This window comes from Capricornis sumatraensis, chromosome 3 (genome assembly GCF_032405125.1).
Source record: "Capricornis sumatraensis isolate serow.1 chromosome 3, serow.2, whole genome shotgun sequence".
NCBI lineage: Eukaryota > Metazoa > Chordata > Mammalia > Artiodactyla > Bovidae > Capricornis > Capricornis sumatraensis.
Genome location: NC_091071.1, coordinates 162,849,635 through 162,877,463, shown reverse-complemented (window position 1 = coordinate 162,877,463; position 27,829 = coordinate 162,849,635). Strand labels below are relative to the sequence as shown.

The 27,829-nt window shown below is 41.4% G+C and overlaps 1 protein-coding gene across 5 annotated transcripts in view; it reads right to left on the bottom strand.

Annotated features, from left to right (window-relative positions):
- The window catches only part of SP140 (SP140 nuclear body protein), a 79,213-nt gene that overhangs the window by 25,644 nt on the left and 25,740 nt on the right, over positions 1-27,829 (bottom strand). For 4 of the 5 annotated variants that reach the window (XM_068967237.1, XM_068967238.1, XM_068967241.1 and 1 more), the window contains 7 exons: positions 24,039-24,122; positions 22,992-23,072; positions 18,557-18,640; positions 17,411-17,491; positions 14,964-15,044; positions 7,377-7,490; positions 6,338-6,391 (listed from right to left, as the gene is read on the bottom strand). In XM_068967237.1, the coding sequence (XP_068823338.1) occupies positions 6,338-6,391; positions 7,377-7,490; positions 14,964-15,044; positions 17,411-17,491; positions 18,557-18,640; positions 22,992-23,072; positions 24,039-24,122 (579 nt within the window). The remainder of the gene's footprint in view (positions 1-6,337; positions 6,392-7,376; positions 7,491-14,963; positions 15,045-17,410; positions 17,492-18,556; positions 18,641-22,991; positions 23,073-24,038; positions 24,123-27,829) is intronic. The other variant, XM_068967240.1, reaches the window with a different exon arrangement.

The following is a 27,829-nucleotide window of genomic DNA, read 5'->3' as shown; positions in this document are numbered from 1 at the left end:
GGGAGAACTGAATCTATTAAAACTCATCAATGGTACGCTTAGTATTTGTACATTTTATTATACTCTTTATTTCAAAAGAAAAAAATAAAGAACTGCAAATAAATATGGAACTCTGGTTAATGATGTACGTATTAAAGTATTTGGGGGAAAGAGTACTGACATCTGTATCTTTGGAATGTTTCAAACTTGAAGATGGCTTAGTGGATTTATAGGAAATGGATAGATTGAAAGGAATGTGATAAAGCAAGAACAGTACAAGGTCAATTGTGAATCTGTATTATTCTGGTGTATACTATAAAAATTTCCCAAGTTTTCTCTAAATTTAAATTTTCCATGATTCCGTGTTGGAGAAAGAACTTTTAGAGAGAAAGCACAGGTTATTTAGCAAGAAATGACAATCACAATAACAGAAATTTTTATCAGTCACAAAACAGATTCTAGAAGACAATGTAGTAAACACTTTATTGTGCTGATGAAAGACAAATGTCAACCTAGAATTGTTAACTTCATGAAAAAAATTCTATTAAAGACAAATTTGGAAATACAACACTTGAAAAATTTACCGCTTATAGGGCTTCCCTGAAAACTCACTTGGTAAAGAATTCCCCTGCAATGCAGGAGTCCCTGATTCAATTCCTGGGTTGGAAAATCCTCTGGAGAAGGGAAAGGCTACCCACTCCAGTATTCTGGCCTGGAAAATTCCACAGAATGCATAGTCCATGGGGTCATAAAGAGTCAGACACGACTGAGCAACTTTCACTTTCACAGACCATTCACTAAAACTAAATGACTTATTCCAACTAGACAAAAAGCAAAATCAAAGAAAAGAAACAGTGATGAGTACATAAAATGATTTTTAAGTGGTTAAGTAGATGTCAAGTACATAAAATGATTTTTAAGTGTTTAAGTAGATGTCAACTGCAAAAATCATAAGTTTCCAAATTATAATTAAAAGAAAATTTAAAATAAAATGTTAAATAATAGCTAAATAGTAGAGATGGATGGTCAGTCTTCAGCCAATCCAGGCTACGATCCTTGTCATCTTTGGGGGATGGGGCATGGTCAAAAAGATTACAGAAATTTCATCTCTAGTCTCTAAACCAGCAGAGAAAGAAAGTGGAATATAGAATTCTATCTCAATCCATTTGAGTGTAGGAAAGACACACAAAAACACAGAAAAATAAAAATGAACAGTGATATACAAGTCGACATATATCAAGAATCAGAACAAATGTAAACAAATAAAATTTAACTATTACACAGTTAGGATTTTAAAAAAGATCAGAGAAGATTAGAAGAAGCTAAGTGTTGTTAAAAGAGGCATAAAACACAGCTGCAAAAATGGGCTTAAAGTAAAAGAAGTAAAAAGCATCAAAAAGTATGAAACATTTAAGTTTACATTACACTATCAGCACCCAGAAAAAGAGATTTTAATATCAAAAGCATTAGTATGGATAAGAGAAACACTGTATAACAATAAATAGAAAGAATTCATTAAGTTATACAGTCATGAATACCCTCAAAATATTTAAAGTAAAACAATAGAATATTGAGGAGTCAAATACACAGACAGTCATGTGGGAGAGTTTACCACACTTAAATACAAACCTGATGGAACAAATATAGCCTAATTTAGAAGATGCAAGAATGAAACAACAAAGTCATACTTAATAAAGACTGTGTAAATGGGAAGAAACCAGACCCCAACAAATAGTTCAAATATAATTTTTAAGTGGCACAGAACATTCACAAAGATTGACCATAAATTAGGATGCAAAGGAAACTTCAATAAATTCTACAGAATTGATGAGGTCAGTCTGTTAAAACCCAGTCATACCTTAACAGTGATAAATGCTATTATATGAAATTATAGGTCAATAAAGCTGACTAGGAAAGTAAAAATTGGCAAGATCTATTTACAAAAGCTCAAACTTTGTTGAAGAACATAAAAGATGACCTGAATAAGTGAAGAGCTCATGCTTCTTATAAAAACCTCAAATCTACCCAAACTAAGCTCCAAATTCAATATTTTTTCAAAGTTCCAATGCAGTTGTGGAGGTGTAGGGAGGAAATCTTGACTGATTCTAAAATTTATGCACAATGAGTGAGCCAGATTTACCAGACTTCTGAAATCCCCTTTTCTGTTGCTCCTCACTTTACTTTTTACTTTTCTCTTTGGAAAAAAAATTAAAAAAAATATATATATATATATCAAGTAGGAATAGAAAATTTTACTTTTAAATATTATAATTAAACCAACTTGGTACCACATTAAAACTAAATAGACCAGTATCTCAGAGTAGAATCAGACACAGATCCATAAACACAGGAAAAGATGCAAAAGGGCATTCAAATCATGAAGGAAATAGTGCTGGCATCCACTGGCACATGAAAAGATGTTCAACATCACTGATCTTCAGAGAAATGCAAATCAAAACCACCTTGCACCTATCAGAATGGCTTTCATCAGAAACAGCACAAATAGCAAGGTGAGCAAAAGCATGGAGAAAAGGGAAACATCACACGCTATTATAAGAATGCAAGCTGGTACAGCCCCTGTGGAAGACAATATGGGGTTTTTCAGAAAACTAAGCATAGAATTATCATATGACACAGCAGCCTCACTCCTGAATGCATAAACAAAAAACACAAAAACACTCATTTGAAAAGATACGTGTACTCTCATATTCACAGCAGCATTTTTATAATTGCCAAGAAATGGAAGCAATGTAAGTGTCCATCAAGAGACGAATGGGAAAAGGAGATGTGGTAGATAGATAGATACAGATAGACACACAAGGAATATTACTCAGCCATAAAAAAGAATGAAGATTTTTCCATCTGTGTCAACATGGATGGATTTGAAGAGAATGGTGGGCTGCCGTCTATGGAGTCGCACAGAGTCGGACACGACTGAAGTGACTTAGCAACAGCAGTAGCAGCAGCATGCTAAGTGAAATAAGTCAGATAGAGAAAGGCAAATACTATATGATATAACTTCTATCTGGAACCTTAAAAATACAACAAACTAGTGAATGTAACAAAAATGAAGCAGACTCACAGATACAGAGAATAAACTAATGCTTACCAGTGAGAAGTAAGAGGGGAGGGGCAAATTAAGGGCAGAGAATTAAGAGGTATAAACTACTAGGTATACAATAAGCTATAAGCATACATTGTACATCATGGGGAATATAGCAAATATTTTATAATAACCATAAATGGAGTATAACCTTCAAAATTATATACCTATAACATATAATATTGTACATTACCATATTTCAATTTTTTAAATAGTCGGTGTTATTCCTTGTAATTACTATTTCACATCACACACAAAGAGGTGAGTCTTTTGTGAATAATAGATTTAAACATTTAAAAGTATTAAGTACTTCAAATATTTTAGAAGCATATATAAGTCTTTTTAAAATTTCAAGTTGGAAAACATCTTTGTATATTGTAAACAAAACCTAGAAGCCATAAAGGAAAATCCTGATAGATCTTACTATATAAAATGTCAAATTTCTCTAGGACAAAATATGTTATAAATAAACCTAAGAGAATAACATCAAATGAAATAAAATACTAACAGTATACATAGGCAAAGTTTAATGTATATATAAATATTCCTATGTTTTTTCAGTATGGTTTAAAAAAAAGATAGCAATACTGGCAAGGCATACACACTATCCACTTTTAGGAGAAGGAAAACAAATAACTGCTAAAATGCTCAACCACAATAAAAATGAGAGCAATGCAAATTAAAGCAGAATAAAATAAAACTTTTTACAGTTAAGTTGGTAAAATGTTAAATGTTTATAATCTCCTGTGCATGACATTCTGATTTAAAGTAAGGGAAATATAACAATGTAAATAGATGTATGATATAATGTGTTAGTGTAAGATGTAAATATCTCAAAACATGCATAGAAAAATCTGGGAAGATACACATCAATCAAAATTTATATGGATCACATATTTAAAAATTTTGAAAACAGCAAGATTTGAAGAACTATAAATTGCTATTTTGAGAGTCCCTTGGACTGCAAGGAGATCCAACCAGTCCATTCTGAAGGAGATCAGCCCTCGGATTTCTTTGGAAGGAATGATGCTAAAGCTGCAACTCCAGTACTTTGGTCACCTCATGCGAAGAGTTGACTCATTGGAAAAGACTCTGATGCTGGGAGGGATTGGGGGCAGGAGGAGAAGGAGACAACAGAGTATGAGATGGCTGGATGGCATCACTGACTCGACGGACGTGAGTCTGAGTGAACTCTAGCAGTTGGTGATGGACAGGGAGGCCTGGCGTGCTGCGATTCATGGGGTCGCAAAGAGTCGGACATGACTGAGCGACTGAACTGAACTGAACCTAATGATATAAAGGTGAAACTCAGGATTTTTGTTTGTTTCTGTTTTGTCTTATGAAAAGTATTAGTTTTCTATTGTTACTATTATAAATTACCAGAAACTTCTTGGCTTAAAGAAACGCAATGTGTTATCTTGCAGTTTGGAAGATCAGGAATCTGACACAAGTCTCACTGAGCTAAAATCAAGGCATCTAGAGGCTTTGTTTCTTTCTGGAAGCTGTAGGGGATATTTGATTTCTTTACATTTTCAAGCTTCTGAAGGCTGCCCCCATTTCTTGGCTCATTGCTCCCTGCCTTATTCTCTGAAGCCATCCACACTGTATCTCCTTGATCATTATTCTATAGTCACATATCCCTCTCTCCATAGCAGGAAAAGTTTTCTGATTTTAAGGATCCATGAGACTTGATTGGGGCCACCCAGATAATCTAGAAAAATCTCCCCATGTCAAAATCTTTACCTTAATCACACCACCAGTGTCTTTTCTGCCAGGTAAAGTAACAGATTACAGGCTCAAAGGACTAGAACAAGGACATCTCTGTTTCTGTTGGTATAAATGTCTTAAGAATCTTCTATATCTCCCATATATGTCATGAGAATGTCATCCATTAGATGAGAGTCTCCTCCACAAATCTTTCTTGTAGACTCAAATATCCATTTTTCACTTCTGCTGAGATGGCGGAGGGTATCTATGGGTCACAAACTTAATCTCTTCGAAGAACAATTTGTGTGACTTAATATTTTGATGTTTCACTACTTCTGGGACATTTGCAAAAAGTTATATAGTGACACTCTTGGTTGTCACCGCAGAGCATGTTTTCCTGACAGTGACTCTCCTAACTTTAGCATTTTGCAATCTGAATAGGCTAAAAAAATTTTAAATCATCAAGTTCTGATTCCTTTTGTTTAGCAGCTCTTCCCTTGACTTACCTCTTTCCTTTTGCAGTTTACTCTAAGCAGCAACATGAAACCAGCTGCACCTTTATCATAGTAATTAGGAATCTCCTTAGCTATATATCCAAAAAATTCTGCTTTCCACATAACTGCAGGACTTAATTTTGCTGAGCTTTCTGCCACTAATGTATCCCTTTTCATTTTCAAAAACATTTTCCTTATTTCCTTCATGACACCTTTAGCCTCCATATTGCTACTAACAGCTTTTTCATAATGATTTATATATTCTCCAAAATGACATAGATTTTTCCTACCATGCTCTTCACTTCCAAGTCCTCACAAGCAGTCTTCAGCACCACATTTCTACTAACTGTTCAAGGCAATCTAGACATTTTTTATTGTTCTACTTAAAATTCTTATTACCCAAATTCCCTCTGCCCATTGCCCAAATTCAAAGCCATTTCCACCTTTTTAGGAATGAATTTTGGCTGCATCCCACTTCCAATAACCAAAATCCATATTACTCTTTTATTGGTACCATAGCAAATGACCACAAATTTAGTGGCTTAAAACAGTTCATTATCTTATAGTTATGTTGGTTAGAAGTCTGACAAGGGTCACTCTGGGCTAAAATCAAGGTTTCAGTAGGGCTTCACTCCTGTCTGGAGGCTGTAGAGGGAAATCTCTTTCCTTTCCTTTCTCACTTTCTGTTAACAGAAGCCATCAATATTCCTTATTCTTTCCTGTCATCTGCAAAGCTAGCAATATTGCGTCTCTCTGTGACTATCTTCCATAATCACTTCCTCCTCTCTTCACAGTCAGGAACAGTTCTTCATATTTTAAGGCCCACTTGATGACACTGAGTGCACCCAGAAACCATTATCTTAATCTTAATCATATGTATAAAATCCCTTTTGCCATGTAAGATAACAGAGTACAGGTTCCAGAGACTAGGATATAGACACCTTTATGGGGTTTTCATATTATTAACACATTATTATAAATAATAATAATAATGAAACAGGCATTAAAGTCTCATTTTAATATCAAAAGCAAATAAAATTGCATGAGCTCTTACTTCTTCTCCTCTTGGGTTTTCTCACAGCAGAGTTGTTCCCAAGATCCGCCGTATCTAGAAAAAAACACATGGTGTGGAAACAAAAATAAATAAATAAAAGTTACAAATCTTAAGATGATTCATACTGCAGAAGGCTTGAATTTATGAAGATGTTTGGGTTATCATCTCTCTTTATTGTAAAGGAATCAACCCTACTGAACTGAGATATGGGAGCCCCGGACCTTGGGTCTTCCATTATTTCTTAATGGGACTTTGAAAAACATTCTTCAATATCTATCAATTTCAGTTTACTCAGCGATATTTGTCTAGTCCTTAAGAATTTTGTTAGGATGAAATAAGACCTTATATGCAAAAGTGAATAGTATCACTATATAAACAAGTGACGTGCTGGAGAACATTTATCAAACATATGTGCTGGGTTAAGAATAGTTGATCTGAAGTCTTTCCTTCTGACAGTTAAGTGGCAGGAGTAGCTATCTTTTGAGACCTTTCTAAGATTGTGAAAAAATGACACTATTATCTACTAATGGACATACACTTGACTTTCTTGGGTGACAGGGAGAGAAGTCACTGTAAATCACAAAGCTTTGTTAGTAATACACTGATGTAATAAACAATAAACTGCCACTTTAAAGAGTGTATTTCTCTTTGCAACACCATGGACTGCAGCCTGCCAGGCAAGAATACTGGAGTGGGTTGGCATTCCCTTCTCTGGGGGATCTTCCCAATATAGGGATCAAATCCATGTTGCCTGCATTGCAGGCAGATTCTTTACTATCTGAGCCACGAGGGAAGCCCAATTAATATACCAACCATCTATAATCAACACGGGCCATCCCTTAAACACAATTTTATAATGATCTCTTGCTTCCCTGCTATTCCCAAAAGGATCAGGTCAAGCAAATGCAGAGATCAGGATACTGGGATAGACTGGAAGCCACCCATATTCTGTATTCCTTCCTTCCATCTGCCACCACCCTACCTGGGTCTGTGTTGCCAGTGGAGCCACCCCCATCTTGCCACCCTCAGGAAGCCTTACCTCTGTTGTCACCAGCTTGCATACTTTCAGTTCTTCCTTCTGGAATTCTGGGTACCTCTTTGCGGAAGCACATCACACAGAAGCACTCATTTCCAAACGTTGGTAGCTCTGTTTCTGGGTCAAAATCAAGGTTTATGAAGATTTTTTATTTCCCCAATGATCCTCTTTTCTGGACCCCTTTTTATTGATCCCCCTTTTCTACTTCTTCCTCTGAAATCTTCCTTTGATTTTCCATACATCTAACTCTTTCTCTAAGTCTCCCTGTTTCCCTTTCTTATCTCTTTATCTTTACCAGAACTTTGTGTTTTTTTTAAAATTCATAATTAATTTGGCCATCATAGGATAGTGGGCTAGAACTTAGTGCTTCTGAATCTTCTTCTGTATTCATTTGCAGAGCTTCTAGTCTGCCAGATACTGAAGGGAAACAAGAACATTACTGCCTACAGATCCTGAGACGGTGATTAGGACAGAGTTCCTGGTGCTTTCATGTTGCACACTGATATTCTGAGCTAAGATAAACTGCTTCCCGGAAAAAAGTACATCTGCTCCAATAATCACACCTGAGGTCCAATAGAACCATGTTTTTTCACATCTTTTGTACCTCATTCTGCTTTCTCTTTAGCCAACAAAGGCCGGTGTAGTTAACGCTGTGGTTTTTCCTGTAGTCATGTATGGATGTGAGAGTTGGACTATAAAGAAAGCTGAGCACCGAAGAATTGATGCTTTTGGACTGTGGTGTTGGAGAAGACTCTAGAGTCCCTTGGACTGCAAGGAGATCCAACCAGTCAATTCTAAAGGAATTCAGTCCTGGGTGTTCATTGGAAGGACTGATGCTAAAGCTGAAACTCCAATACTTTGGCCACCTGACGCGAAGGGCTGACTCATTTGAAAAGACTCTGATGCTGGGAAAGATTGAGGGCAGGAGGAGAAGGGGATGACGGAGGATGAGATGGTTGGATGGCATCACCGACTCAATGGACATGAGTTTGAGTAATCTCCAGAAGTTGGTGATGGGCAGGGAGGCCTGGCGTGCTGCAGTCCATGGGGTCGCAAAGAGTCGGACACGACTGAGCTACTGAACTGAACTGAATTTCTTTCTCTACTTTTCTTTTTCTACTTTAAGCTTTAAGAATAAGATAAAAAGATCGTATCCTTCTGGGAAAAACTCTCTTGAAAATTGCAAACCATAATTACCAGAACCAGTTTTAAATTTATCCCAGTTGGCCAATGACTGTTTACATCACTAACCACATTTAAATCCAGCCAATTAAGAGTGGCCTTACACTTATGAAAGTCAGCCAATCAGCAACAGACACACTTCAGCAAGCCTGTGAGTGTGACTAGATGCTAACCTAGTTATAAACACTGCTGTTTCTGAAAATCTGCTGTCCCTGAACTGCATGCTTCCTAAAACTGTAAATAAAAACACAACATTGTAAATCTAATATACTGCAATAAAAATTAATTAAAATAAATAAAATTCAAATAAAAATAAATGAATAAAATAAATAAATAAAACTATTTTTTGAAAGACACTGAGTCCCATAAGCACAGTGCCTCCTCTCGCCATGTGCCTTGCCAGCTTTAGCTTCAGATATTGCATGATGACCTCTGCCTTCAAACACAGAGCTCCCAGCAAGATCATCACGAAGACTTGTTTAGGGGTGTCTTTTGAGACCCTTGAACCAACAGGGACAAACCTGCAGCTTTCTGTGCATGACTCAGATTGCCTTCCTGATCCACTTCCAAGTGAAGCTGTCCCAAGAACAACTTGAGCTCTGACTTGTTTCTTTGAGGTTTTACTGAATTTACTTTAGTATTTAAAGATATGTATGAAATTAGATATGAAATCACTGGACCTTTCGGTTTGGCAGCATAGCATTTAACAGACATTCTGTCAATGTGCTTATGCTTCCACGACTTCATTTAATCTCTTTTCTTTTGTCTATTTTTTTAAAAAGGCTTATCTCATGTGTGTTTGTGTATTCCTGAGTTTCCCATGCTTTTTAATTATTAGAAGATAGTGATCCAAAGCAAATACATAGAGACACAGACTTGATGTATCCCCAACCCATGCCAGCCCCAAAGACTAATGGGTGGGGCTCCATTAGACCATAGTCAATTTGTGCAAATATATTTGGTCACATTTGTCTTGGGTCTTTCACCAAAACCTTCATGAGGATACTTGACATTGTATTAATTTGTGAAAGAAAACCAGTTTGTTTAGTACATAACTATTATCATGTAATTGATCATATGTCTTATTTCTCTTCTCTGGTTGATGAGTTCAACGCCTCATTTACGAGCAGGACACTATTCATACTTATGACTGGGTGGAGTGGCTTCTTTGTTTGTCATGGGTTTGTTTCTGCAAAAGTTATAAGCTCCCACTGGCAGAACTTCCACTTCCTCTTTGTCCTCTCAGTATGAGTCTAACTCTTGCACTTAATAAATGGCAAATTTTTACAAAAGATATCTTTGGGTTTCAGTGGGGAATTTTTGGTATGTCAAAAGTAAATGAATAATTTAATAATATTTCCCTCAAACAAACTCCTAAAAATGTAATAAGTAGGGCTTTATCCTGCAAATGAAACTATATTGAATGTATTAAGAAGTACTAACTTCTACTGGTGAAGGGAATGGCAAAGCACTTCAGTATACTTGCCTTGAGAACCTGATGAACAGTATGAAAAGGCAAAAAGATAGGGCACTGAAAGATGAACTCCCCAGGTCATTAGGTGCCCAATATGATACTGGAGATCAGTTCAGTTCAGTTCAGTTGCTCAGTCATGTCCGACTCTTTGTGACCCCATGAATCGCAGCACGCCAGGCCTCTCTGTCCATCACCAACTCCCGGAGTTCACTCAGACTCACATTCATCGAGTCAGTGATGCCATCCAGCCATCTCATCTTCTGTCGTCCCCTTCTCCTCCTGCCCCCATCCCTCCCAGAATCAGTCTTTTCCAATGAGTCAACTCTTCGCATGAGGTGGCCAAAGTACTGGAGTTTCAGCTTCAGCATCATTCCTTCCAAAGAAATCCGAGGGCTGATCTCCTTCAGAATGGACTGGTTGGATCTCCTTGCAGTCCAAGGGACTCTCAAGATTCTTCTCCAACACCACAGTTCAAAAGCATCAATTCTTTGATGCTCAGCCTCCTTCACAGTCCAACTCTCACATCCATACTGGAGATCAGTGGAGAAATAACTTAAGAAAGAATGAAGGGATGGTGCTAAGCATGGTTGTGGATGTGACTGGTGATAGAAGCAAGGTCCGATGCTGTAAAGAGCAATATTGCATAGGAACCTTGAATGTTAGGTCCATGATTCAAGGCAAATTGAAAGTGGTCAAACAGGAGATGATAAGAGTGAACATCGACATTCTTGGAATCAGTGAACTAAAATGGACTGGAATGGGTGAATTTAACTCAGATGATCATTTTATCTACTACTATGGGATGGAGTAGCCATCATGGTCAACAAAAGAGTCCAAAATGTACTACTTGGATGCAATCTCAAAAACGATGGAATGATCTCTGTCCATTTCCAAGGCAAACCATTCAATATCACAGTAATCCAAGTCTATGCCCTGACCAGTAATGCTGAAGAAGCTGAAGTTGAATGGTTCTATGAAACCTATAAGACCTTTTAAAACTAACACTCAAAAAAGATGGCCTTTTCATTATAGGAGACTGGAATGCAAAAGTAGGAAGTCAGGAAACACCTGGAGTAACAAGCAAGTTTGGCCTTGGAGTATAGAATGAAGCAGGGCAAAGGCTATTAGAGTTTGCCAAGAGAATGCACTGGTCATAGCAAACACTCTCTTCCAACAACACAAGGGAAGACTCTACACATGGACATCACCAGATGGCCAACACACTCAGTTGTGTGCAACTCTTTGCGACCCCATGGACTGCAGCACGCCAGGCCTCCCTGTCCATCGCCAACTCCCAGAGCTTATTCAAATTCATAGCCATCAAGTTGGTGATGCCATCCAACCATCTCATTCTCTGTCATCCCCTTCTTCTCCCACCTTCAGTCTTTCCCAGCATCAGAGTCTTTTCCATGGGGCAGTTCTTTGTATCTGGTGGCCAAATTACTGGAGTTTCAACTTCAGCATCAGTTCTTCCAATGAATATTCAGGAATGATTCCCTTTAGGATAGACTGGTTGGCTCTTCTTGCAGTCCAAGGGACTCTCAAGAGTCCTTCCAACACCACAGTTCAAAAACATCAATTCTTTGGCACTCAGCTTTCTTTATAGTCCAACTCTCACATCCATACATGACCACTGGAAAAACCATAGCTAGACAGACCTTCGTTGGCAAAGTAATGTCTCTGCTTTTTAATATGCTGTCTAGGCTGGTCATAGCTTTTCTTCCAAGAAGCAAGCATCTTTTAATTTCATGTCAGCAGTCACCACCTGCAGTGATTTTGAAGCCCCCAAAATAAAGTTTCTCGCTGTTTCCATTGTTTCCCAATCTATTTGCCATGAAGTGATGGGACTAGATGCCATGATCTTCGTTTTCTGAATGTTGAGCTTTAAGCCAACTTTTTCGCTCTCCTCTTTCACTTTCATCAAGAGGCTCTTTGGTTGTTCACTTCCTGCCATAAGAGTGGTGTCATCTGCATATGTGAGGTTATCGATATTTCTCCCAGCAATCTTGATTCCAGCTTGTGCTTCCTCTAGCCCAGCATTTCTCATGATGTGCTCTGCATATAAGTTAAATAAGCAGCGTGACAATATACAGCCTTGACGTACTCCTTTTCCTATTTGGAACCAGTCTGTTGTTCCATGTCCAGTTCTAACTGTTGCTTCTTGACCTGCATACAGATTTCTCAAGAGGCAGGTCAGGTGGTCTGGTATTCCCATCTCTTTCAGAATTTTCCACAGTTTGTTGTGATCCACACAGTCAAAGGCTTTGGCATAGTCAATAAAGCAGAAGTAGATTTTTTTTTGGAACTCTCTTGCTTTTTCAGTGCTCCAATGGATGTTGGCCATTTGTTCTGTGGTTTCTCTGCCTTTTCTAAATCCAGCTTGAACATCTGGAAGTTCACTTCCATACTAAATCCTGATTTAATATTATTTGGTGATAAATATTATCTCTAAAATAAGAATAAAATTGAGACAAAAGATAATAAAGACAAATAAGATCCCAGGCTGGTTATGCAATGACTGCTTCAGATTTCCTTGTAGAGTTCATTCCCTTACAGAAAGCAAAATTATCTCAAGTAACTGAACGTAGCAACTTCTCTGTGATTGTTGTTGTTAAGTTGATAAGTCGTGTCCAACTCTTTGCAACCCCATGGACTGTAATCCACCAGGGTCCTCTGTCCATAGGATTTTCCAGGCAAGAGTACTGGAGTGCATTTCCAGTTCCTCCTTTAGGGGATCTGCCCAAACCAGGGATTGAACCCATGTCTCCTGCATTCTGCATTGCAGGTAGATTCTTCATTGCTGATGCACTGGGGAAGCCGGGGGCTCTTTCTAGGATATGTCAGATTGCTAAAACTGAAAGCTATTATGTTTTTGGAGTAGATCATAACATCTGAATACAATGGAAACAGATTTTAAATATCTTCAGGAACCCATAGAAAAAATGGACATCAAGTGAATTCCCAAAGATTTCCAGAACATACAGACAATTCCATAAGGTAGAACTGCTTCCACTCAAGATCTTCAAAGTAAGGTTTTCCTGGATGTCTAGCTTGTCGCACTGACTGTCACATTCTCCTTCACATTTTTTATCCTTTGTCCTTGCTATTTCAGCTTTTCATATTACTGGCTTAATGTTTGAAGCCTCTGACTTCCCCATTATGTTATCTTTACTGCTAATAATAACATTCCAAGACTGACATACTTATGATCACCACCCTAACTTTTAATTTAATTCGTCTACAGTATTTCTAGTAGAGCCAGTTTGAAGAATTTTTGAATACACTGTCATCCCAAACCAACGTCTTAAAAAAATTATGACTTTAGTTGCAATTATGCTTCTAAAATCAATATTAATCCAGATAAACAGCCTTAAGAAACATGAGTCTGGCAGCTATTGATTGCTATTTAGGGCAAGGATGCTACAAATCATTTACATCAAGACCATGACTTAGTCATAAGAATCAGCTTAAACCCCATTGTACTTTGTCTTTGAGAGTTATCCGTGGAGTAGGAAACCACTAAAACCCCCAAAGAACCTCAAACATTTGAAGTCATGAGTTATTCCCATAATAAGGTCAAAAGTTCAAACATTTAGACAAAGAAATCATTGATGGTGATATAAAACATGTTGCACCAACTTAAGCAATAAATTAACTCTCTACAGCCAATAGATAAATGAAAGATTATGTTCCTGTGCTGGAAGAGGTGAATGTAAACATTCTTGGGGGGATACTAAATAGATAGAGATAATGTACTAACAGTTCCACTAAAAATTAATCACATTTTTGTGCAGCTTCTGTGTTCTTTCTCCTGTGTGAGATTGTATCTACTACAACTGAATACATGGATACTTACAATCAAACAGCATGACCTCCTAATTGTGGAGTTGCTCAAGGTTTCTTGTCCCTTGCATTTTCCCAAAGAGTCAAGGTAAATGTGAAGACGGTATTTGAGAATTAACTGAAACTTTCATTGTGGAGTATTCCTAGAGTACAATACATCAGGAAACACCATCCTCCTGACACCTTGCAGCCCAGACAATCCTTATCTCCCTCACCTGGCCCATGCTTTGGTGGTGGGGGTTTCCCCAGGTGGCTTGGTGGTAAAGAATCTGCCTGCCAGTGCAGGGGGTGAAAGAGACACGGATTCAGTCCTTAGGCGGGGAAGATCCCCTGGAGAAGGAAATGGCAACCCACTCCAGTATGCTTGCCTGGAGAATCCCAAGGACAAAGGAGCCAGGTGGGCTACAGTCCATGGGGTCACAAAGGGTTGGATACAACAGAGCACAGCACGCACAAAGTCCTGGCATTTTCCCAAAGAATCAAGGTAAACATGAAGACTGTATTTCAGAATTAACTGAAACTTCCATTGTGGGGTATTCCCAGAGTAGCATCCATTAGGAAACCCCATCCTCCTGAGGCCTTGCAGCCCAGACTATCCTTATCTCCCTCACCTGGTCCACTTTTTGGTGGTGAGCTCAAGGATTCTTGAGTCTCTTCTTCATCACATATTTCGAAACAGGTGCCACTGCCTTCTGATGAACAGAATGAAATCTCTTAGAAACCCAGTGTATGACCAATGGAAACCATAGTAGGAAAGCCCTACCAGAAACAACCAGGAAGACTAAGGCGGCTAGAGAATCTCCAAGGTGGGGATGTCCCAATGCATAGACCCTCCCGCCTTTGAGCTCAGCTGACCTGGAGGTTAACAAGGCTCCTGACACTATCACCGGAGGCTGAACATAATCTCACAACAAACCCATCTCACTCCCTTCTAATACAACTAATTTCCTCTGTCTTTTTGATCCTTTCCACGTGGCACCTCGTATTTCTTCTGTGTGCGCATGTGAAGGGGAGTAGGGTAGGAAGGGAGATTGAAAGAGGGAGACAGAAAAAGGTTCAATTAGTGAAATAGGAGTTGAAATCATGAATACCTTCTCCATCCAGTGGCTGACTGGGCAGCTCCTCTTGTTCTTCTTTGTCACTCATTTGGGAAGCTTCAGGGTCACAGGACACTGAAAAGAAATGAGGAATGGTATAGAGGAATTTGTTTCCATGCAGGAACGTACATATGTACAGATTGGACATGTGGACACAGGATAGGGAAGGGGAGGTTGGACTAATTGGGAGATTAGGATTGACCAGAAAATACTACCATGTGTAAAATAGACAGTGGGAAGGTGCTGTATAGCACCGGGAGCTCAGCTCTGTCATGACCTAGGCTGGTGGGATGGCGGGAGGGATGCCAGAGAGGGGATATATGTATACATATAGCTAATTCACTTTATTGTACAACAGAGACTAACACAACATTGTAAAGCAATTATACTCCACTTTAAAAAAAGAAAGAAGGAAATGAGCTGAGCTAGGATGTTCAGAGCACAAGTGAGCTGCCCTTTGGGAAGGACATCTGCTCCAAGGACCACACCTGAGATCCATCGAAGCCTGTTTTGCCTCTGTTTCCACTTTATTCACCTCATTCTCCTGCCCTCTGTTTCTCAGACCTGCCTCTAAACATTTCTGCTTCTGCACTAGGAGAATAATTGTGTATAATTATGAAAATGTATCTTTGATTTTGTGTGCTCTCCCCCCCGCCCTGGCAACATCTCCTATCTTTACATTTTTTCCTCAGTGATGATCTTGAACTCTCATTTTTTGCTTATTCTCTCTAGCTCTATTCCTCTAAGTAAGTAAGTGAAGTTGCTCAGTCATATCCAACTCTATGCGACCCCATGGACTGTAGCCCGCCAGGCTTCTCTGTCCATGGGATTCTCCAGGCAAGAATCCCGGAGTGGGTTGCCATTTCCTTCTCCAGGGGATCTTCCCAACCCAGGGATCAAATCCGGTTCTCCCGTATTGCAGACAGACACTTTAAGCTCTGAGCCACCAGGGAAGCTATTCCTCTAGGTCTTTCAAATCCTATTGTTGTTCTTTAGTCACTCAGTCATGTCCAAGTTTTGTGATCCCATGGACTAGCCCACAGTCTCCTCTGTCCACGTGGTTTTCCAGGCAAGAGTACTGGAATGGGTTGCCATTTCCTTCCCCAAGAGATCTTTCCAACTAAGAGATTGAACCTACATCTCCTGAATTGGCAGGTGAATTCTTTACCACTGAGCCGCAGGGGAAGCCCCCACACCCTGCAGCAGGATTCATTTCTTGCCTCACTCTCTCTCTCTTAATCTCTTCTACTCCCTACTCTGTTTGAGAAGTGGAAGGCTCTCTGGTTCAGGCTCTGTTCTATTGCGATTGAGATGTTGCAGGTCTCCCTTTGGACTCCCATCATATGATGACATGACTTCCTACAAGCCTCACACAGCCACCACCGGTACTGAGATACTCAGGACACTGGTCTTCACCCTTCCTCCTACTTTGATCTCAAGGGGAAAACAAATATTCTTTTTTCTGTGCTTCTGTATTCTAATGGCTAAGGAAGGATAATAACGGTTTCCCGGGCTAAGAACTAAAATTTTGTGAGGAAATCTCACTTGCCAAAGTACTTTGAAAAACAATAAAGCACTAAAAGTGAAAGTCACTCAGTCACGTCTGACTCTTTGTGACCCCATGGGCTATACAGTTCGTGGAATTCTCCCAGCCAGAATTCTGGAAAGGGTAGCCATTCCCTTCTCCAGAGGATCCCAATCCAGGGATCAAACCCAGGTCTCCACACTGCAGGCAGATTCTTTACCAGCTGAACCACAAGGGAAGCCCAAGAATACTGGAGTGGGTAGCCTACCCCTTCTCCAGCGGATCTTCCCGACTCAGGAATCGAACCAGAGTCTCCTGCGTTGCAGGTAGGTTCTTTACCAACTGAGCTATCAGGGAAGCCCAACAAAGCACTGCATAATCCAATAATCTGATGAAGAATATGTGGCAAAAACTGCTTGTGGGCTTAAGGTCATTGGTCTTTCTTTCTGACAAGTAGATCTCAAGGACCAAGTTTCTTTGGAAGTCTATCAATTATAGACAAATTATAACAATATAATATTACTATTAAACACTAGATAAATACCTACCTTTAATTCTCTAGGAAATAGGAGGTGCACAGGAGTTAAAATCACAATATTGAGTCTTTAGTGTAAACAAACATAAAGATTGTGGAGGAAAAACAGACTCTTTCTTTAGGACTGATCCTCTACAACAGAGGACGAGATGGTTGGATGGCATCGCTGACTCAATGGACATGGGTCTGAGCAAGCTCCGGGAGATGGTGAAGCACAGGGAAGCCCGGCTTGCTGCAGTCCGTGAGGTCACACAGAGCTGGAGAGAACCGAGTGACCAAACAACAACTAGACCATGAGGAGGGAACCAGGGTCATGCTGTTCAGCTCTGAATTCAGACATCTGACACCTTGCAGCTCAGGGCTGACATACCCCTTCCTTACCTGGCTCACATCTTGGTGGGGAGCTCGGGGCTTCCTGGGGCTCGTCTTCCTCATGGATCACACAACAGGCATTGTTATCCTCTATAGAAAGGAATGAAATCCCTCAGAGGTCTCAGTATACAACCAGGGGAAATCATGGCAATCAAAACACACAAAAACCTCATGGTGAAGACACAGGAGGCTCAGTTCTCTCCTGGGTGGGGCTGTCCCTGTCTCAGACCATCTTGATCTGCCCTTGGAGTTCCCCTGACCTGCAGGGTAGCTCCCTCCCATCATTACCACTGGAGGCTGAGAACCAGCCCCCTTCTCCCGCACTCCCTGTACATCTAATTCTCTTTCTCCTTCTTCCTCTTCCCACCGACTCTGCATACTTTTCTGTCTCTGCCCTTGTTTCCTCTGCCAGTGTCTCGAGATGCTTCTCTTTGTTTTGGTGTGTGATGTCTCCTCTGCTCCTTTTTTTTTTTCCTTCCTCTTTCAGCCTTGACACTGCTCTTTATTGCCTTTCCCCATCCCATTCTTCCCTCCATTTTTCACATGGACCACAGGGCCCAAAAGCTTCCTCTCATCAGCTTTAGTCTAAGAATCCTATGTCACCTTTCTAAATCGCAAGCCTACTCATCATTCACAAAAGTTATTTTCGTGTTCCTAGGACTTCCAGAAGGAAGCTGAAAATGATTTCCTTGCCTCGGTGGCCATAACCTGCTGACAACTGGATTTCTATATGCACTTAAAATCACCCAAGTTCAATCCCTGGTCGAGAAGATCCCCTGAAGAAGGAAATTTTCCAGTATTCTTGCCTGGAAAATTCCAAAGACAGAGGAGCCTGGCGGGCTAGAGTCCATGGGGTTGCAGAGTTGGACAGGACTGAGCACACACACACACAGTCACCTAGGCGTCCTACTTCGGGACCTCAGCCCACCTTTGGCACATCCTGGCCCCCTACCTTCTCCCCCCGGGGGTGCTGTCCTCACCCAGCTCCACTCACCTGTGTCCTTAGTCTCTCTCACAGTTTGGGGAAAAACTAAAGAGAAAATTGACACAATTTTTTGTGCACGTAAGTGAATATGAAGAAGAGAATGGCAAGATGAGAGAAGAGGAGATTTTTTTCCCATTTATGAGGCAGTTGGGAATTTCGGTCATAATTACCTCCCCCCTCTGCTGGTAATAGGCTGAGCACCTCCTCGGCTTCTCCTTCAGGAGGCATTTGGGGAGCTTTGGGATCACAGGTCACTGCAGAGAAACAAGGACACAATGGACATGGAGGGCGATCAGAAACAGACCTCAGTGGGCTCGTGCCAACACGCTGGGACAGGGACATGTCTGCTCCAAGCTCTGCTCCTGGGAGCCGCAGGCTGGCTGTCTTTTGCCGTCTACTTGCACCCCTTCTCCTTTTCTCTCCCTCTCAGTGTCTTATCCACAGTTCCACCTCCACGCAGCTCTGTTTCCTAGGTGTGCGCCCATTTGATTGTCTGGGTTTCTCTCCTCATGTCTTGTTTTCATGTCTTGGGGTTTCCTGTTTCCTTGTTTTTCAGTGATAGGAAAAGTGTCTCTTTTCCTCTATTATACATTCTAATTTTCTTATGCTAGATCACTTACAGTCCAAGTGGTTGGTCCATTTCCATGCTCCCTGTTTCTCAGTGGTTTCCATTCCCTCCTCACCAACATTACTTTCTCCTTAACCAAAACCTTCTCCTGGACTCTGGTTCACTCCTTCAAGAACCTGCAGAACTCCTTGGGCTTCCTCTTCCTCTTCTGACCACACGACCCAGAGGGCTTCAGATGTCAGAGGGCTTCCCACACTGCTGTCCTCAGGGACACACCCAGTTGCTGGTGCCCACCCTTCCTTTTCTACCTTGCCCTTGCAAAAATAACTGCCATGCCTTTCTGTGCTTTATTTCTGCGGCCATAAAATAGAGGTTACGACAGTTTGCACACCTGTCTTTTGGTCTTGTGAAGGTAAGAGGAGGGCTTGCACAACCCAGTAATCTGATGCAGAATGTAGGGAAATTTGCATACATGGTTTCCCAACCTTATTCTCTTTCCCATTCTCACCCTTTTCATGCATCTCTGCTTCTTCTATGTCTACTTCAGTCAGTGTCTTGCTGTTGGAATGTCTCGCTATTTCCTTTGTCCTGGTTTGTTTCTTTTCCCATGTCTGTTCCCACCTACCTTTTCTCCTCCTTCCTTCCCTGATGCTGATCTTTACATCCCCACCCCATCTCTCAAACTGCTGTTTTCTAAAACTAAGGATCTGAAAAGGTCTCTCTGAGATGGTATATAACTTCCATGTGAGGGATTCCTTGGTGGTCCAGTGGTTAAGAATCCACCTTCTAATGCAGAGGATGTGGGTTTGATCCCTGGCCGAGGAACTAAGAGCCTACATGCCAAGGGGCCACTAAGCTCATGAGCTGCAACTACAGAGCCCACGTGCTCTGGAGTCCACAGGCCACAACTAGAAAGAAACCCAAACATTGCAATGTAGGTCCCACATGCCACAAGTAAGATCCAATACACTCAGAAATATATAAATAGCTAAATAAATATAATTGGCATGTGGTTTCACAATTAGTGAGCAGATTAGACAGTGGAATGGACCAAGAAAACTGTTCCCAACACAGGGCTAAGTGTGTGCAAAAGGCTCAGATGAGAAAAATCCATCAAAACTAGAATTACTGCAAAGTTTTACATGTACTTTAGAAGTCACTGCAGGAGAGGCACACATGAGGCTGGAGCCGTGGAAAGGAAAGTAAGGGAAGGATTTACTCCTTATGACAAGAAGCACTGATTTAAGGTAGGCACGTGAGGTAAGCCAACTTGCCTTTTCAAAGGGTCACCTGGGTGAGTTGGAGAGGATGGATGTGGTGGGAGGATGACTGGGGGAGGGTATGCGACTAGACAGAGACTGTTGCTCTGGCTCTGGTTCCAGAGAGAAGAGAGATCTGATGAGCGTTTTTGTGTTGAGAGCGGCAAGCAAAGGACGAGCAGCAGACATGTTCAAGGTGCAGTTGATTAAACTGCATGATTGATGGGTTGTGTGAATTGAAGCAGAGGGGAGAGACATTGATGATCCCTAGGTGGCTGCCTAAAGAATGGAACAATAGAGTTCCATACTGAAACAAAGAACACCAGGAAAGGAAGCAGATGCGGTATCAAGAAAGATGGTCCACGCAACTAAGGAAGTGTCTGCTACTGAAGTTTTCCAAAACCATCCAAATGGAGCAGTCTCACAGATCCCTGTACAAATATATCCAGGCACTTTGATGAATGAGCTTAAAAGACAAGTCTGGGCCAGAGATAGGAATGTGGGGATCGTTAAGTTATAGATTGAAGTAGACAAGAATGGCTGAGGAGAGGCCCCTAGCCTCTATTACAGGTGCCACTTTGATCATTGGGGTAATCTAAATCAGTCCTGAATACTCATTGGAAGGACTGAAGCTGAAACTCCAATACTTTGGCCACCTGATGTGAAGAACTGACTCATGGGAAATGACCCTGATGCTAGGAAAGATTGAAGGCAGGAGGAGAAGGGGATGACAGAGGATGAGATGGTTGGATGGCATCACTGACTTGACAGTCATGAGTTTGAGCAAGCTCTGGGAGTTGGTGATGGACAGGGAAGCCTGGCATGCTGTAGTCCATGGGGTCACAAAGAGTTGGACACGACTGAGTGACTGAACTGAAGTGAACACTCATTGCTAACACGTTCAACTCCTGGTTTTACAAGTTGCCTCCACGCAGCAACCCTTCTTTCAGTTCCTACAACGTCCTCAACTGTCTTCTCCATCCCTTGCACATGGTGTTTCCTCTCTACGGATGTCTCACTCATTCTCCTTTATCTTTTCCTCTATGTATAACTGTCATGCTTTCCTCCACTCTGTCTACTTCTTAGCACTTTCCCTCTTAGGGTCTTTCTCTTCATATCGCTTTCTCTACCTGTTAAACTCTATACCTTGTTTGATTACTGAGTTTAACTCCTTTCTTCTGGGGAACTCATTTCCTCACTTCTATCTCTTCTCTCTAATTGTTAACTTTCTGTTTGCAGTGTTTCCACCTAACATTTAAATCTACAAGTTAAAATTCTATCCTTTCTGTTTACTTTGTCCATCTCACATATTTCTCCTCCATATTGTCAAAGTTCTCATCTTCTGCCACTGACAAATGAGCAGGAATCTTCCCTTCCCCTTGGCAGGCTGATTTCAAATGTCTTTCACATGAACTTTCTGTATTATGATTATTCTCACTATGTCCATGTTCTTGGGACAGTCTTAGCGAAAGCAGGTTGAAAAGTATCTCCCTTCCCTGATAGCATATTGCAGCCTGGTTCTATTTAGATTTCATATCCATTTATTTCTTAATTTGTATTGGAGTATAGTTGATTTAAAATATTATATTCGTTTATGATACCCAGGAAAGTGAATCAGTTATACATATATATATATCCACTCTTTTTTAAGACTCTTTTTCCATATAGGTCATTATAAAGTATTGAGCAGAGTTCCCTGTGCTATACAATAGATTCTTATTAGTCTATTTTATATCTGGTAGGTGGCTCTAGTGGTAAAGAATCTGTCTGCCATTCAGGAGATATAAGAGACGAGGGTTAGATCCTTGGGTTGGGAACCCGCTCCTGTAGTCTTGCCTGGAAAATTCCATGGACAGAGGAGGCTAGCGGGCTACAGTCCATGGGTCCACAAAGAGTCGGACAAAATGAGTGACTGAGCACACACATGTATGTCAATCCCAATCTCCCAATTCCCTGTTTGAGACTCACACAGCTGCTACCTGCAGTGGGATACTCAGGACACAGGTGAGTCTTTGTCCTTCTTTCTATTTTGATCTCAGGGAAAAACAAGTATCATTTTTCTGTGTTTCCATATCCTAATCTCTAAGGAGAAATAACTGTTTCCCTAGCTAAGTCCTAAAGTTTTGTAAGGAAATTGTGTTTGCCAAAGTACTTAGAAAAGAATAAAGCACTATATAATCCAGTAGATTGATTAAAAAAATATGTGGCAATAACCGTCTTCTGAGATTTTGGGTCATTGGTTTTTCTTTCTGACACGTAGATCTCAAGGACTGTATTCCTTTGGAAGCCTACCCAACGTTATGAAAATATATTATTAATAGTATTATTGTTAAACACTAGATAAACATCTATCTTTATTCTTCATAGGAATAAAGGGTACTCAAGAGTTAAAACCACAATATCAAATCTTTAGTGTAAATAAACATTAAGATTGTGGAGGACAAAAGACTTTCTTTAGGACTGGCCTACTACAACATAAGGACTTCCCTGGTGGCGCAGATGGTAAAGAATCTGCCTCCAATGCAGAAGACCAGGTCAGGAACATCCCCAGGAGAAGGGAATGGTGACCCACTCCAGTATTCTTGCCTGTGGAATTCCATGGATAGAGGAGCCTGGTGGGCTATAGTCCATGGGTTTGCAAAGAGTTGGACAGGATGGAGCAACTAACATTTCACTCTAAGTGGTAACTCATCTGTTATAACCAGGGTCATGCTGTTCAGCTCTGAATTCAGACATCTGACACCTTGCAGCTCAGGGCTGACAATACCCCTTCCTTACCTGGTTCACATCTTGATGGGGAGCTCAGGGCTTCCTGGGGCTCTTCTTCCTCATGGATCACACAATAGGCCTTGTTATCCTCTGCAGAAAGGAATGAAATCCCTCAGAGGTCTCAGTATACAACCAGGGGAAATCATGGCAAAAAAGAATAAAACCAAACAAACTCATGGTGAAGACACAGGAAGCTCAGTTCTCTCCTGGGTGGGGCTGTCCCTGTCCCAGACCATCTTGATCTGCCCTTGGAGTTCCCCTGACCTGCAGGGTAGCTCCCTCCCATCATTACCACTGGAGGCTGAGAACCAGCCCCCTTCTCCCGCACTCCCTGTACATCTAATTCTCTTTCTGCTTCTTCCTCTTCCCACCGACTCTGCACACTTTTCTGTCTCTGCCCTTGTTTCCTCTGCCAGTGTCTCTAGACGCCTCTCTTTGTTTTGGTGCGTGATGTCTCCTCTGCTCCTGTCTTCTTTTTTCTTCCCTTTCAGCCTTGACACTGCTCTTTATCGCCTTTCCCCATCCCATTCTTCCCTCCATCTTCGCATGGACCACAGGGCCAGAGAGCCTCCCCTTATCACCTCTATTCTACACCACCTTTGTACATCACAAGCCTGTCCATCATTCACAAATCTTATTTCCATATTCCTAGGACTTCTGGAAGGAAGCTGGTGATCTCCTTGCCTCAATGGCCAAATTGGATTTTTTAAATTAATTAATTTATTTTGATTGGAGGATAATTACTTTACAATGGTTTTTGCCGTACGTCAATGTGAATTTTACATGCAGCTGAAGTCACCCCGGCACTTCTACTTCAGGACCCCAGGCCACCTTTGACACATCCTGTCTCCCTACCTTCTTCATGCAGGGGTGCTCTCCCCACCCAGCTTAGTTCACCTTTATATCCTTAGTCTCTCTCAGTTTGGGGGAAAAAAGAGAAACTGACACAATTCCATGTGTACGTATGTGACTACGAAGAAGAGAATGGCAAGATGAGAAACACGCAGGATTTTTTTTCCATTTATTGAAGCAGTTAGGGATTTAAATCATAATTACCTTCTCCCTCTGCTGGTAGTAGGCTGAGCACCTTCTTGGGTTCTCCTTCAGGAGGCACTTGGAGAGCTTTGGGATCTCTGGTCACTGTGGAGAAACAAGGGCATGATGGATGTGGAGGGCAATCAGAGACAGACCTCAGCGCACTCATGCCAACACGATGGGACAGTGACATGGCTGCCCCGAGCACTGGTCTGAGAGCCACCCTGTTTCTTTGCCATCTGCTTGCGCCTCTTTTCCTTCAGTCTCCCTGTCAGGGTCCTGCCCACAGTTCCACGGCCATGCAGCTGTTTCCTAGCTGTGCGTCCACATGATTGTTCTGGCTTCTCTCCTCATCTCTTGTTTTCAGGTCTTGAGGCTTTTGTTTGTTTGCTTGTTTGCTTGTTTTTCAGTGATAGTATATCTCCTTTCCCCTGTTATCCTTTCTACTTCTCTTCAAGCACAAGTGATTGGATCCACTTCTATACTCCCCATCTCTCAGTGGTTTCCTTTCCCTCCCCACCAATATAAATTTCTCCTTAACTAAAATTTTCTCCTGGACCCGAATTCACTCCTTTAAGAACCTGCAGAACTCCTTGGGCTTCCTCTTCCTCTTCTGACCATGTGACCCCACCCTGACTGCCAGCTGGCTTCGCACACCACTGTCCTCAGGGACACACCCAGGATGCTGGTAGCCACTCTTCCTTTGCTACCTTGCCCTTGCTAAAGTAACCTCCATGCCTTTCTGTGCTTTATTTCCCCCAGCCATAAAACAGTGGTTATGACAATTTGCATGTCTTACTGTTTCATAAAGGCGAGAGGAGGGCTTGCACAATCCGATAGTCTAATGGAAACTCTAAGGGACCTTGCACATCTTGTCTCCCAATCTTGTTCTGTTCGTCATTCCCAGTCTTTCTGCACATCTCTGCTTCTTCTATTTCTACCTCAGGATCTTGCTGTTGGAACCTCTTGGTACTTCTCTTTGTCCTAATTTTTTTCTTTTCCCATGTCTGTTTCCACCTGCCTTTTCTCCCCCTTCCTTCCTTGATGCTGGTCCTCGCCCCATTTCTCAGACTGTTACTTTCTAGAACTAGGGATCAGAGAAGGTATCTCTGAGATGGTCTATAATTTCCATGTAATTTCACCAGTTAGTGAGCAGAATGGAGAGAGGAATCGATGAAGAAAACTGTTCCCAGAATAGGACTAAGTGTGTGCAAAGGCTCAAACGAGAAAAATTCATCAAAATTGAAAGTACCGCAAAGTTTTACATGAACTTAGAATCATTGCCAGAGAGGCGTGCATGAGGCTGGAGCCATGGAAAGGAAAATCAGGGAAAGATTTAATCCTTATGATGACAGGAATTGTTGATTTAAGGTAGGCAAGTAAGATAAGCCAACTTGCCTTTTCAAAGGGTCATCTAGGTGAGTTGAAGAGAATGGATGTGGTGGGAGGGTGATTGGGGGAAGGTATGGACTTCCCTGGTGGCTCAGATGGTACAGAATCTTCCTGCAATGCAGGAGACCCGGGACTGATCCTTGGGTGGAGAAAATCCCCTGGAGAAGGGAAAGGCTACACACTCCAGCATCCTGACCTGGAGAATTTCATGGAGGAGAAGGGGATAACAGAAGATGAGATGGTTGGATGACATCACCGACTCCCTGGACAAGAGTTTGAGCAAGCTCTGGGAGTTGGTGATGGACAGGGAAGCCTGGTGTGCTGCGGTCCATGGGGTCACAAAGAGATGGACACGACTGAGCGGCTGAACTGACTGACAGGTCCTCTAGCTGTGGCACAAAAGCTCCAGAGCACTTGGGCTCAGTAGGTGTAGCACGTAGGCTTATTTGCTCCATGGCATGTGAGATCTTAAGTTCCTCACCCAGCGATCAAATCTGCATCCCCTATACCGCAAGGCAGATTTTTAACCAGTGAACCACCAGGGAAGTCCCTCCAAGTGGCTATACCAACTTACATTCCCACCAACACTGTAGGAGAGTTCTCTTTTCTCCACACCCTCTCCAGTATTTACTGTTTGTAGGCTTTTTGATGATGGCTATTCTAATCAGTGTGATGTGATACCTCCTTGTAGTTTTGATTTGCATTTCTCTAATAATTAGTTATGTTAAGCACTTTTCATATTTTTTTTTTTGGCTATCTGTATGTTTCCTTTGGAGAAGTGTCTATTTATATCTTCTGCCTATTTCATCATTCAGAGAAGGCAATGGCAACCCACTCCAGTACTCTTGCCTGGAAAATCCCATGGGCGAAGGAGTTTGAGTTGCATCAACTGTTTGTATATTTTGAAGATAAATCCTTTGTCATTTTTTTCTTTTGCAAATACGTTCTCCCATTCTGAGGGTTGTCTTTTTGTTTTGTTTATGGTATCCTTTGCTACATAAACACTTCTACATTTACTTAGGACCCATCTATTAATTTTTAAAATTATTTCTATTAATTGGAGGATAATTACTATACAATATTGTGATTTTTTTTGCCATACATCAACATAAAATCAGCCACAGGTATATAGGTAGCCCCCATATCCTAACCCCCCTCCCAGCTTCCTCTCCACCCTGTCCCTCTGGGTTGTCTCAGAGTACTGGCTTTGGGTGCCCTGCTTCAGGCATCAAACTTGCACCGGTCATCTATTTTACACGTGGTAATGTACATGTTTACTTTTGTTTTTTATTTTCATTACTCTAGGAAATGGATCAAGAAAGATCTTGCTGGGATTTACGTCGCAGAGTGTTCTGTGTTTTCCTGTAAGAGTTTTACAGTATCTGGCCTTACATTTAGGTCTTTACCCCACTCCTGTTTATTCTTTCATTCACTTCCTCTTTGTCTCTGCTGTTCTTAGTGTTCATTAATCCTGTGCAGTCCTGGAAAGCAAGTTTATGATGACTGCTCTCTTCTAAACTCCAGTTTGGTCGTATTTAGATTTCATATGTGCGTGCATGCGTTTAGTTGCTCAGTCACATCTGACTCTTTGCAACTCCTTGGACTGTAGCTTGCCAGACTCCTCTTTCCATGGACTTTCCCAGGCAAGAATATTTGAGCAGGTTGCCATTTCCTCATCCAGGGGATCTTCCCCACCCAGGGATCGAACCCGTGGCTTCTGTGGCTCTTGCATTGGCAGGTGGGTTCTTTACCATTGAAACACCCAGGAAGCCTTAGATTCCACATACTTTTAAATAAAATTAGACCTACGTAGGCAACTCCACGTGGTGCCCGCAACCTACATTTTTATTATTCTGTGCCCTTAAATTCTCCACCCAGAAGCCCCTCCATTAAGGCTGTAGCCCCTCTTTCCCCCTTGCCTCCCTTATGTGGAAGAAAACAATCAGAGGCTGAGTAAACAGGTATATCTGTTTGGAGGGAGGAGGAACATGTTCCTTGCGTACAGACATGTAAACAAATCAATGAGCTCATTGGTCGCTTAATTCAGGTCAGTTCAGTTCAGTCGCTCATTGTGTCCAACTTTTTGTGACTCCATGAATCACAGCATACCAGGCCTCCCTGTCCATTACCAACTCCCGAGTTTACCCAAACTCATGTCCGTTGAGTTGGTGATGCCATCCAACCATCTCATCCTCTGTTGTCCTTTCCTCCTCCTGCCCTCAATCTTTCCCAGTATCAGAGTCTTTTCAAATGAGTCAGCCCTTCACATCAGGTGACCAAACTATTGGAGTTTCAGCTTCAACATCAGTCCTTCCAATGAACACCCAGGACTGATCTCCTTTAGGATGGACTGGTTGGATCTCCTTGCAGTCCAAGGGACTCTCAAGAGTCTTCTCCAACACCACAGTTCAAAAGCATCA